The sequence below is a fragment of the Mustelus asterias genome, chromosome X (assembly GCF_964213995.1).
Source record: "Mustelus asterias chromosome X, sMusAst1.hap1.1, whole genome shotgun sequence".
In the NCBI taxonomy this organism is placed as follows: domain Eukaryota; kingdom Metazoa; phylum Chordata; class Chondrichthyes; order Carcharhiniformes; family Triakidae; genus Mustelus; species Mustelus asterias.
Genome location: NC_135834.1, coordinates 17,573,625 through 17,586,296, shown reverse-complemented (window position 1 = coordinate 17,586,296; position 12,672 = coordinate 17,573,625). Strand labels below are relative to the sequence as shown.

The 12,672-nt window shown below is 45.1% G+C and overlaps 1 protein-coding gene across 1 annotated transcript in view; it reads left to right on the top strand.

Moving 5' to 3' along the window:
* LOC144481864 (uncharacterized) overlaps positions 1-10,887 on the top strand; it is a 61,474-nt gene extending 50,587 nt beyond the window's left edge. The window contains 2 exon segments of the mRNA XM_078201011.1: positions 7,285-7,440; positions 10,827-10,887. Coding sequence (XP_078057137.1) covers positions 7,285-7,440; positions 10,827-10,887 — 217 coding nt within the window.
* The last annotated feature ends 1,785 nt before the right edge of the window (positions 10,888-12,672 follow it).

The following is a 12,672-nucleotide window of genomic DNA, read 5'->3' as shown; positions in this document are numbered from 1 at the left end:
ATAATGAACATGCCTGACCAATGGAACCTGAGTGGTGTCAGGGGTACACTCAGTGATCATTTGCCATGTTTGAGAAGGATGATGGACAGGTGAACTGAACAATTGGATGGAAAAGTTGCCCGGGGAGCCAGGGGATGGTGTGTTATTTCTATCAAATCACTTCCCCCAGTGATATGGCCTCACCTGTCGATAGAAATGTGAAATAAAAGGAAAGGAAAGTTTGGAAACTCTGTGATTCAATTCTCTCCACCATTTAGACAATTGAAGAATTGGTGTAAAGGGATACTTCAGCATTTCTTCGACTGCTCTATGAACTTAGTCTGGGTCATGGCATAAATAACAATGTTTGTGCAGCAAATCAGGAGCTGCAGCAGGAAGACAAATTCCTCATAGAATCCCTACAGTGCAGAAGGAGGCCATCTGGCCCATCGAGTCTGCACCGACCACAATCCCACCCAGGCCCTACCCCCTTATCCCAAAGCATTTACCCGCTAATCCCTCTGACCTACGCATCTCAGGACACTAAGGGGCAATTTTAGCATGGCCAATCAACCTAACCTGCACATCTTTAGACTGTGGGAGGAAACCGGATCACCCAGAGGAAACCCATGCAGACACGAGGAGAATGTGCAAACTCCACACAGACAGTGACCCAAGCCGGGAATCGAACCCAGGTCCCTGGCGCTGTGAAGCAGCATTGCTAACCACTGTGCTACCGTGCTGCCCAAAATCCTGCACAAAATTCTCCAGATATACAGGTAACGAGGCAACGAGTGACACATTTGAAGAGGCTACAGTTTTGTTCAACATGAGGAAAGGAAAAATAGGCAATGAAATTGCCAATCACTGGGGACTCATAGTTACGAATTTGATTGAGGAGTTATTGAGATTTTTAAATGTGTTACTTCTCATTTGTAACTCAGACCCTCTGACATCCACAAGTCCTGTCTGAATACTTTCCCTTTCAGAACCAAAGTGGAAAACAAAACATTCGCTGCTCAAAAACATACACACACACAAATAGGAAAAGATGTCTGGAAATTTAATGCATAGTTAGATTATTTGAAGCATAGAACAGAAAAAAGTCACTTCTTTACAATCCTTACAGTGGACCATAAGACCATAAGGCATAGGAGCAGAATTAGGCCACTTGGCCCATCATGGAAAACGGCTAATGTTACGCCGCTGTTTAAAAAAGGAAATAGACAAAAGGCGGGTAATTACAGGCTGGTTAGCTCAACGTCTGTAGTTGGGAAAATGCTGGAATCCATCATTAAAGAAGTAATAGCAGGCCATCTGGATAAGAATGTTTCGATTAAGCAGACACAGCATGGATTCATGAGGGGAAAGTCGTGCTTGACGAACTTGTTGGATTTTTATGAAGATGTGACTGGTGCGGTTGACGGAGGGGAACCGGTGGATGTGGTGTTTTTGGATTTCCAAAAGGCGTTTGATAAGGTGCCTCACAACAGGTTGCTGAAGAAGATTGGGTCACACGGAGTTGGGGGTAGGGTGTTAGCGTGGATTGGGGATTGGCTATCTGACAGAAAGCAGAGAGTCAGAATAAATGGGTGCTTTTCTGGTTGGTGGATGGTAACTCGTAGCGTGCCGCAGGGATCGGTACTGGGGCCTCAACTTTTTACCATTTATATAGACGATCTGGAGGGGGGACTGAGTGTAGGGCAACAAAGTTTGCTGACGACACAAAGATAAGTGGAAAAGTGAATCGTGTGGAGGGCGTAGAAGGTCTGCAGAGAGATTTGGACAGGCTGAGTGAGTGGGCGAGGATCTGGCAGATGGAGTATAACGGTGACAAATGCGAGGTTATTCACTTTGGAGGAAATAATAGCAAATTGGATTATTATCTAAATGGAAAAAAATTACAACATGCTACTGTGCAAAGGGACCTGGGGGTCCTTGTGCATGAGACGCAAAAACCCAGTCTGCAGGTGCAACAGGTGATCAAGAAGGCAAATGGGATGTTGGCCTATATCGCAAGGGGGATAGAATATAAAAGCAGAGATGTCTTGCTGCATCTGTACAGGGCATTGGTGAGGCCGCAGCTGGAATACTGTGTGCAGTATTGGTCCCCTTATTTGCGGAAGGATATATTGGCCTTGGAGGGAGTGCAGAGAAGGTTCACCAGGTTGATACCAGAGATGAGGGGTGTTGATTATGAAGAGAGACTGAGCAGATTGGGTTTGGCTGAGGGGGGATCTTATGGAGACCTATAAGATAATGAGGGGGCTGGATAGGGTAGAGGTGGAGAGACTCTTTCCACTAAGAAAGGAAGCTAGAACTAGAGGGCACAGCCTCAAAATAAAGGGGGGTCAGTTTAGGACAGAGTTGAGGAGGAACTTCTTCTCTCAGAGGGTGGTGAATGTCTGGAATTCTCTGCCCACTGAAGTGGTGGAGGCTACCTCGTTGAATATGTTTAAATCATGGACAGATGGATTCCTGATCGGTAAGGGAATTAGGGGTGAGAGGGATCAGGCGGGTAAGTGGAACTGATCCACTTCAGATCAGCCATGATCTTATTGAATGGCGGGGCAGGCTCGAGGGGCTAGATGGCCTACTCCTGCTCCTATTTCTTATGTTCTTATGAGTCTGCTCCGCTATTTAATCATGGCTGATATTTTTCTCATCCCCCATTCTCCTGCCTTTTCCCCATAACCTCTCATACCCTTGTTAATCAAGAACCTATCTATCTCTATCTTAAAGACACTCAATGACCTGGCCTCCACAGAACTTCTGCGGCAAAGAGTTCCACAGATTCACCGCTCTCTGGCTGAAGAAATTCCTCCTCATCTCTGTTTTAAAGGATCGTCCCTTTAGCCTGAGGTTGTGCCCTCTGGTTCTAGTTTTTCCTACTCGTGAAAACATCCTCTCCATGTCCACTCTACCCAGGCCTGTAAGTTTCAATAAGATCCCCCCTCATCCTTCTAAACTCCAACGAGTACAGACACAGAGTTCTTAACCGTTCCTCATACGACAAGCTCTTCATTCCAGGGATCATTCTTGTGAACCTGCTCTGGACCCTTTCCAAGGCCAGCACATCCTTCCTTAGGTATGGGACCCAAAACTGCTCACAATACTCCAAATGGGGTCTGACCAGAGCCTTATACATCCTCAGAAGTACATCCCTGCTCTTGTATTCTAGCCTTCTCGACATGAATGCTAACATTGCATTTGCCTTCCTAACTGCCGACTGAACCTGCACGTTAACCTTAAGAGAATCTTGAACAAGGACTCCCAAGTCCCTTTCTGCTTCTGTTTTCCTAAGCATTTCCACATTTCGACAATGGTCTCTGCCTCCATTCCTCATTCCAAAGTGCATAACCTCACACTTTTCCGCATTGTATTCCATCTGCCACTTCTTTGCCCACTCTCCTAACCTGTCCAAGTCCTTCTGCAGCCCCCTCCCCATGCCCCCCCTCCGCTTCCTTAATACTACCTATTATATCTACATATCTTTGTATCATCTGCAAACTTAGCAACAGTGCCTTCAGTTCCTTCTTCCAAATCGTTAATGTATATTGTGAAAAGTTGTGGTCCCAGCACCGACCCCTGAGGCACAGGGGAGGATGAGGGATTCTATCCCAGCTTGTTGAAGATAGATGTCGGTTGGCAATTTCTGTTTTTAGTGAAAACAGCGGCTGAGGCTTTGATGAGGAAATGTAACAGTAGGTAAAACATATTCGCCCCTTTCGTTGCCCAAGGTGTCTTCTAAACAGAGTAATTCTTTTTGATGGTCTCTTCCTTCTGGATTTTCTTGTTTTTATCAATTTATTGATTTCCAGACATTCCAGTATAGAATGTTTAATCAAATGTCATCTCTATAATGTCAGCTATATAATGTCAGCTATATAATGTAAGCTATATAGAACATAGAACATAGAACAGTACAGCACAGAACAGGCCCTTCGGCCCGCGATGTTGTGCCGAGCTTTATCTGAAACCAAGATCAAGCTATCCCACTCCCTATCATCCTGGTGTGCTCCATGTGCCTATCCAATAACCGCTTAAATGTTCCTAAAGTGTCTGACTCCACTATCACTGCAGGCAGTCCATTCCACACCCCAACCACTCTCTGCGTAAAGAACCTACCTCTGATATCCTTCCTATATCTCCCACCATGAACCCTATAGTTATGCCCCCTTGTAGTAGCTCCATCCACCCGAGGAAATAGTCTTTGAACGTTCACTCTATCTATCCCTTTCATCATTTTATAAACCTCTATTAAGTCTCCCCTCAGCCTCCTCCGCTCCAGAGAGAACAGCCCTAGCTCCCTCACCCTTTCCTCATAAGACCTACCCTCCAAACCAGGCAGCATCCATATAATGTCACCTATATAATGTCATCTATATAATGTCAGCTATATAATGTCATCTCTTTAATGTCAGCTATATAATGTCATCTATATAATGTCATCTATATAATGTCAGCTATATAATGTCAGCTATATAATACTGTCAGTTATCAAGTTTTCCTTTTCATGATGAACTACCTCCCTGTCTGTGACCATAATGTCGGAGTTCCATCATTCACATATTAACATTCGAATTAGGAACAGCCTCTGAGTCTTTCCGGCCACCTCCATCATCCCAGGAACCTTCACTGATTATGACCTTGCAGTAATAGCGCTGACACGAGAGGGGATGACGGTGGCAACAGGAGTGACAGGGTGAAGCTGGGTTGAGGATTGTCCCCGACACATACACACACGCACGCACGCACACACATACATATACGCACACACACACACAACCTGCTTCTCAGAGTGTGTACACTGTTCCAGAGGATGGACAGGAGGAAGACTGATACTCCCAGAAAGATGTGTGTGCGAGAGAGGAAGAGAAAAAGAGACAGGTAGAGAAAGAGGGACAAAGGGAGAGAGTGTGGAAGAGAGAATGTGAGAGTGTGCGAGATAGATTGTGCGTCTGAGAGAAAAAACGTGAGAGAGAGAGAGAGAGAGAGATAACAAGGAACAAAGAAAAGTGCATCTTCGGAACGGGTCCTTAAATTCCTTCTGCTCTTTCTGTGCCCAAGTCCCCAATCTATCTATATCCTGTTGTATTCTCTGACAATCCCCAGCCCTATCAGCAACTCCACCAATCTTTGTGTCATCCGCAAACTTACTAATCAGACCCCCTACATTTTCCTCCAGATCACATATGTACTACAAACAGCAGAGGTCCCAGCACTGATCCCTGTGGAACAGCACTAGCTACAGATCTCCATTCTGAAAAACATTGTTGTAACATTCCACCCTGTTGTTCTCAGATTCTGATCCATTGTTGTAATATTCTAATTTGTTGCTCTCAGATTCTGATGTCGCCTCCCCCTCTCTCTCTTGGGCCTCTGACCCCTGTTTGTGTCAGAGATGGTGCTCCCATTGACAAAATGGGATAAAACATTGAAAGGATAACCTTATTAGTAGAAGAGGTAAACCGTCCAGTGACACAGTTAGGGTCCATAGAGACTGACGTTAATTACAGTTACTGAACAAACAATCTCAGTTAAACTCTTTCAATCCAACACTTCTTTTCGATACCTCAATGAAATAGAACATTTATGTAGTCTGGATGGGAGGTATGGAAACATAGAAACATAGATGATAGCAGCAGGAAGACGGCATTTGGCCCTTAGAGCCTGCTCCGCAGCAGTGCTAACAACTGTACCACCGTGCCGCCCTTATCTTACTACTGTCCTCCTCAATGTTTACATTTCCAAGCTCATGTTATCTGAAAATGTTGAAATTAAGCCCTTTATATAGAGTCATAAGTTTTACAGCATAGAAAGAGGCCCTTCGGCCCATCGTGCCTGCATCAATTCTAATCCCATTTTCCATCATTATGTCCGTAGCCTTGCATGCTATGTGGTTTTAAGTGCTCATCTCAATGCTTCTTAAATTTAGCGAGGTTTCCCATCTCTAGATTCCCACACCCTCTGGGTGAAAAAATGTTTCCTCAAGCCACCTCTAAATCTCCTGCCCATTAACATATATCTGTGACCCCTGGTTATTGGCCCGTCTACAAAGGAGAAACGTTTGTTCTATCTATGTTCTTCATAATTTTGTACACCTCAATCAGGTCCCCCTCAGCATTCTCTGCTCTCAGAAAACAATTCCAGACTATCAAGCCTCTCTTCATAGCTGAAACGCTCCCGTCCAGGCAACATCCTGATGAATTTCCTCTGCACCCGTTCCAGTGCAATCACATCCTTCCATTAATGTGGTGACCAGATATTACGCTATATATGTTTATCATGAAGAGCAATGGTTTTATTTCAATAGCAATCCATGGGGAACATTACTGTATAGTCCCCTCCAATCTGAGTAACCATCGTTCCCCACGTCTCTCTGCTTTCTGTCTCTCAGTCACCCTCTATATCTATATTGTCATCATCCCTGTAATCCAAGGGTTTCAATTTCCATAATAATTTCACTAAAATGGATTGGTCACATTTTGTTCAGATACACAACCTCAATTTTTTAATCATAGTTTGATTTCCCATTAGCACTCCTGGTCATTTATCAGCCATTTCTAACTGCTCTGTAGTTTCAGGATTGATCCCTCTGTCCCTTTGTAAACAAGTGGAGCATTTACAACGCTGCAGTGCTCAGGAACTACTCCCATATTCAAGGAGGATAGAAAGCTTGTGGTCTATCCCCCATTACATCCACCATTCCTCCCCTAAGCGACTCTAATACCTTCCATCCAGACTGTGTAAGTGTTATATTTTATTATGATAACGAAAAGAAGCATTGGATTGAAAGGGGTTAACTGAGATTGTTTGTTCAGTGGCTGTAATTAATGTCAGTCTCCATGGACTCCAAGTGTCACTTGAGGGTTTCCCTATTCTATTAAAAAGGCGCTCCGTTCAGTGTATTATCCCATAGTATCAATGGGAGCATCACTTCTGACACTAACAAGGATCAGAGGCCCCACAGAGAGAGAGAGGGTGGGGGGAGGAGAGATCAGAATCTGAAAGCAACAGATTGGAATATTGCAACAATGGATCAGGATCTGAGAGCAACAGAGTGGAATGTTACAACAATGGACAAGGGTCTATCTTTGGCCCTTTCCTGGCTTTCTCTAGTAAGGATACCTTTTGCATGGCGGATCAAATTCACACTTCATGTCATTCAAGCAGGTTATTATCCCATCCTAGCTATTATTGGTGTCCCTGGTAAGTCTCTGGTTATTTGTTCCATAAACCATCCTGTACTGCATTACTGATCTTGTCACTTAAATTTGGAAAGAATTAAGCTCTTTTCTTCAGTTCCAGTCACGAACTCCATTTCCTAACCACCAATGTCAGCCTGTGTTGCAATGGAGGTTCAGTCAATCTCAACCAGCCACTGGATCACAGCTGGTTCACTGGTGCCATCATGGTGTTAGTGACCTCTTCAACAGACCCCAGAAATGATCATACCATGTCAGTTCTGTGTATCATAACTCATTTGTGATCTTGCTCTCTGATGAGCTGGCACACAGGCTGTGTTCCCCCCCCCCCCCTCCTCCCCCCAGCCTGGCTGTAGCTCACTGGTACTCGTGGTGATTCACCACATACAGATTCCAACTCTGTACTAGCTTTTAATGTGCACACATTTTAAGTGGGTTAGCTGGTAGCTATGCCAGAACAAGTGACAGAGCTTTGTCATCAGTTCACTCAGTCTCACTCTATCTCTATCTCACTCTGTCTTTCTCTCTCTTCCTTTCTCTCTCTCTCTCTCTCTCTGCCTCATTCTGTCTCTGTCACTCTGTCTAACTCTGTCTTTCTCCCTCTTTCTGTCTTAGTGTGACACTCTCCCTCTTTCTGTCTGTCACTCTCACTGTCTCACTCTGTCCTTCTCCCTCTCTCTGTTTCACTCTGCTTTCTCCCTCTTTCGGTCGTTCTCACTCTGTCTCTCCCTCTTTCTGTTTCTCCGTCTTTCTCTATCTCTCACTCTTTCTGCCTCTCTCTCTGCCTTTCTCCCTCTGTCTATCTATCTCTCTCTCTGTCTCACTCTCTCTTTCTCCCTCTTTCTGTCTCTCTCTCTCTCTCTGTCTCACACTGTTGATTTTCCTCTTTCTAACTCTCATAGAATCCCGACAGTGTAGGGATTGCCTCTTGGCCATTCGGCCCATCAAGTCTGCAGTGACACACCAGCAGAGCATCTTACCCAGGCCCTATCCCCATAACCCCAAGTATTTACCCCGCTATTATCCCTATGGTTTTATGAAGGGTAAGTCATGCTCGACTAACTTTCTTGAGTTCTTTGAGGACATAACTAGAAAGTTGGATAATGGGGAACTTGTGGATGTGGTATATCTAGACTTCAAGAAGGTGTTTGAAAAGCTACCATAAAAAAGACTGATCCAGAAATTGAGATCGCAGGGGATTGGGGGTAGAGTACTAGGTTGGATTGAGGATTGGCTGACTGACAAAAACAGAGGGTTGAGATGAATGAGTCCTTCTCTGGCTGACAAACTGTAACTAGCGGGGTGCCACAGGGGTCAATCCTCAGACCAGAACTGTTTACAAACTATATAAATGATTTGCAAGTAGGGAAAGAATGTAGCATAGCAAAATTGGTGGATGATACTAAAATAGGCGGGAAAGAGCTCCTGAAGAGGAAATAAAGATTCTACAGACAGATATAGGTAGGCTGGAGAATAGGCCAAAATCTGGCAGGTGGAGTTTAATGTGGATAAGTGTGAGGTTATCCATTTTGGCCGAAAAAATAGGAAGTCAAACTATTACCTGGATGGAAAGCAGATTCAAAATATGTCCGGGCAGAGGGATCTGGGTGTCTATGTTCATGGGCGGCACGGTAGCACAGTGGTTAGCACTGCTGCTTCACAGCTCCAGGGTCCCGGGTTCGATTCCCGGCTTGGGACACTGTCTGTGTGGAGTTTGCACATTCTCCTCGTGTTTGCGTGGGTTTCCTCCGGGTGCTCCGGTTTCCTCCCACAGTCCAAATATGTGCGGGTTAGGTTGATTGGCCAGGTTAAAATTGCCCCTGAGATGTGTAGATTAGCGGGTAAATATGTGGGGGTAGGGCCTGGGTGGGATTGTGGTCGGTGCAGACTCGATGGGCCAAATGGCCTCCTTCTGCACTGTAGGGTTTCTATGATTTCATGAATCGCAAAAAAGTTGGAATGCAGATGCAGCATGAAATAAAAAAGGCAAATGGGATGTTGGCATTTATTGCAAAAGGACTGGAGTATAAAAGTAGAAAAGAGTTGTTGCAATTGTATAGGGTGTTGGTGAGACCACATCTGGAGTATTGTGTCCAGTTTTTGTCTCCTTATTTGAAGATAGATGTGGTGGCATTGGAGGCAGTTCAGAGGAGGCTCACCAGATTGATTCCAGGGATAAAAGAGCTGACACATGAGGAGAGAAAACACAGTTTGGGCTTGTAGGATTTTTTTCAGAGACCTATGTATTTTTCTGGCTTCTTACGGGAGATTTCTCTTTATTCTCCAACTAGGGAAGGGGCAGTACTGGACATGGTATTGGGGAATGAGCCCGGCCAGGTGGTCGACGTTTCAGTCGGGGAGCAGTTCGGCAGCAATGAGCACAATACTGATGGATAAAGACAAGTGTAGTCCTCAAGTGAAGGTGCTAAATTGGGGGAAGGCTAATTATAACAATATTAGGCAGCAACTGAAGAATGTAGATTGGTGGCAGATGTTTGAGAGCAAATCAACATTTGGCATGTGGAAGGCTTTCAAGTGCAAGTTGATAGAAATTCAGGACCAGCACATTCCTGTAAGGATGAAGGATAAGTATGGCAAGTTTTGGGAACCTTGGATAACTAGAGATATTGTGAACCCAGTCAAAAAGAAAAAGGAAGCATTTGTCAAGGCGAGGAGGCTGGGAACACACGCAAGTGTGGAAGACAAGGAAAGTAGAAAGAAACTTACGCAAGGAGTCAGGAGGACAAAAGGGCGTCACAAAAGTCATTGGCCAGCAAGATTGAGGAAAATCCCAAACTTTTATGCATTTATAAAGAGCAGGAGGGTAGCCAGGAACAGGCTTGGCTCAATCAAGGACAGGAGAGGGAATCTATGCATGGAGCCAGAGGAAATGGGCGTGGTATTAAATGAATACTTTGAGTTAGTATTCACCAAAGATAAGGATTTGGCAGATGAGGAGTCTGGGGAAGGGTGCGTAGATAGTTTGGGTCATGTCGAGATCAAATAGGAGGAGGTATTCGGGGTCTTGAGAAACATTAAGGTAGACAAGTCCCCTGGACCTGATGGGATAAACCCCAGAATAATGAGAGACGCAAGGGAAGAAAATGCTAGGGCCTTGAGAGAAATCTTTGTATCCTCACTGGCTACAGGGGAGGTCCCAGATGATTGGAGAATAGCCAACGGTGTTCCTTTGTTCAAGAAGGGTAACAAGGATAATCCAGGTAATTGCAGGCCGGTGAACCTTATGTCAATCTGATAGAAGTCTACAAGATTATGATGGGCATGGACAGAGTGGAAAGTTAGAAGTTTTTTCCGAGGGTGGAAGAGTCAACTATTGGTGGGCATATGTTTAAGGTGCAACGGGCAAGGTTTAAAGGAGATGTACAAGGCAAGCGTTTTACAGAGAGGGTGGTGGGTGCCTGGAACTCGCTGCCAGGGGGGGTAGTGCAAGCATATACGATAGTGACTTTCAAGGGGCGTCTTGACAAATATATGAATAGGATGGGAAGAGAGGGATATGGTCCCCGGAAGGGTAGGAGGTTTTAGTTCAGTCGGGCAGCATGGTCGGTGCAGGCTTGGAGGGCCGATGGGCTTGTTCTTGTGCTGTAATTTTCTTTGTTCTTTGTTCTATTAATACAGCTCAGCAAGTACAAAGAACTCGCCGGACACAATAGATCTGGTTGAAGACATACTTTGTTGACCCAGTAAGAAGTCTCACAACAGTAACTAAGTGTGTAGATGAAGGTAAAGCAGTTGATGTCATATACATGGATTTTAGTAAGGCGTTTGATAAGGTTCCCCATGGTCGGCTCATGAAGAAAGTAAGGAGGTGTGGGATAGAGGGAAATTTGGCCGATTGGATAAGTAACTGGCTATCTCATAGAAGACAGAGGGTAGTGGTGGATGGAAAATTTTCAGACTGGAGACCAGTTACCAGTGGTGTACCACAGGGATCAGTGCTGCGTCCTCTGCTATTTGTGATTTTTATCAATGACTTGGAGGAGGGGGCTGAAGGGTGGATCAGTAAATTTGCTGATGACAACAAGATTGGTGGAGTAGTGGATGAGGTGGAGGGTTGTCGTAAGCTGCAAAGAGACATTGATAGGATGTAGAGCTGGGCCGAAAAATGGCAGATGGAGTTTAACCCTGATAAGTGCGAGGTGATTCATTTTGGTAGGACAAATTTGAATGCGGATTACAGGGTCAACTGCAGGGTTCTGAGGAATGTGGAGGAACAGAGAGATCTTGGGGTTCATATCCACAGATCTCTGAAGGTTGCCACTCAAGTGTATAGAGCCGTGAAGAAGGCCTATAGTGTGTTAGCGTTTATTAACAGGGGGTTGGAGTTTAAGAGCCGTGGGGTTATGCTGCAACTGTACAGGACCTTGGTGAGACCACATTTGGAATATTGTGTGCAGTTCTGGTCACCTCACTATAAGAAGGATGTGGAAGCGCTGGAAAGAGTGCAGAGGAGATTTACCAGGATGCTGCCTGGTTTGGATGGTAGGTCTTATGAGGAAAGGTTGAGGGATCTAGGGCTTTTCTCTTTAGAGCGGAGGTGGATGAGAGGCGACTTAATAGAGGTTTATAAGATGATGAGGGGGATAGATAGAGTGGATGTTAAGAGACTATTTCCTCGGGTGGATGTAGCTATTACTGGGGGAGCATCACTATAAGGTTCATGGTGGGAGATATAGGAGGGATGTCCAAGGGCGGTTCTTTACTCAGAGAGTGGTTGGGGTGTGGAATGGACTGCCTGCAGTGATAGTGGAGTCAGACACTTTAGGAACATTTAAGCGGTTATTGGATAGGCACATGGACCACACCAGAATGATAGGGAGTGGGATAGCTTGATCTTGGTTTCGGACAAAGCTCGGCACAACATCGAGGGCCGAAGGGCCTGTACTGTGCTGTACTGTTCTATGTTCTATGTTCTAACACCAGAATAAAGTCCAACAGGTTTATTTGGAATCGTGAGCTTTCAGAGCGCTGCTCCTTCATCAGGTGAGTGGTGGTTGGAACATGAGTCTTTAAGACATTCGAATCTGTAATTATCTTGGAATTGTGTCTTTGCCTATAGAACATAGAACAGTACAGCACAGAACAGGCCCTTCGGCCCACGATGTTGTGCCGAGCTTTATCTGAAACCAAGATCAAGCTATCCCACTCCCTACCATCCTGGTGTGCTCCATGTGCCGATCCAATAACCGCTTAAATGTTCCTAAAGTGTCTGACTCCACTATCACTGCAGGCACTCCATTCCACACCCCAACCACTCTCTGCGTAAAGAACCTACCTCTGATATCCTTCCTATATCTCCCACCATGAACCCTATAGTTGTTGTGTTTGTGCACTAACCTCCACTCACCTGATTAAGGAGCAGCACTCTGAAAGCTCTGATTCAAAATAAACCTGTTGGACTTTAACCTGGTGTTGTGAGACTTCTTACTGTGCCAACCCCAGTCCAACGCCAGCATCTTCACAT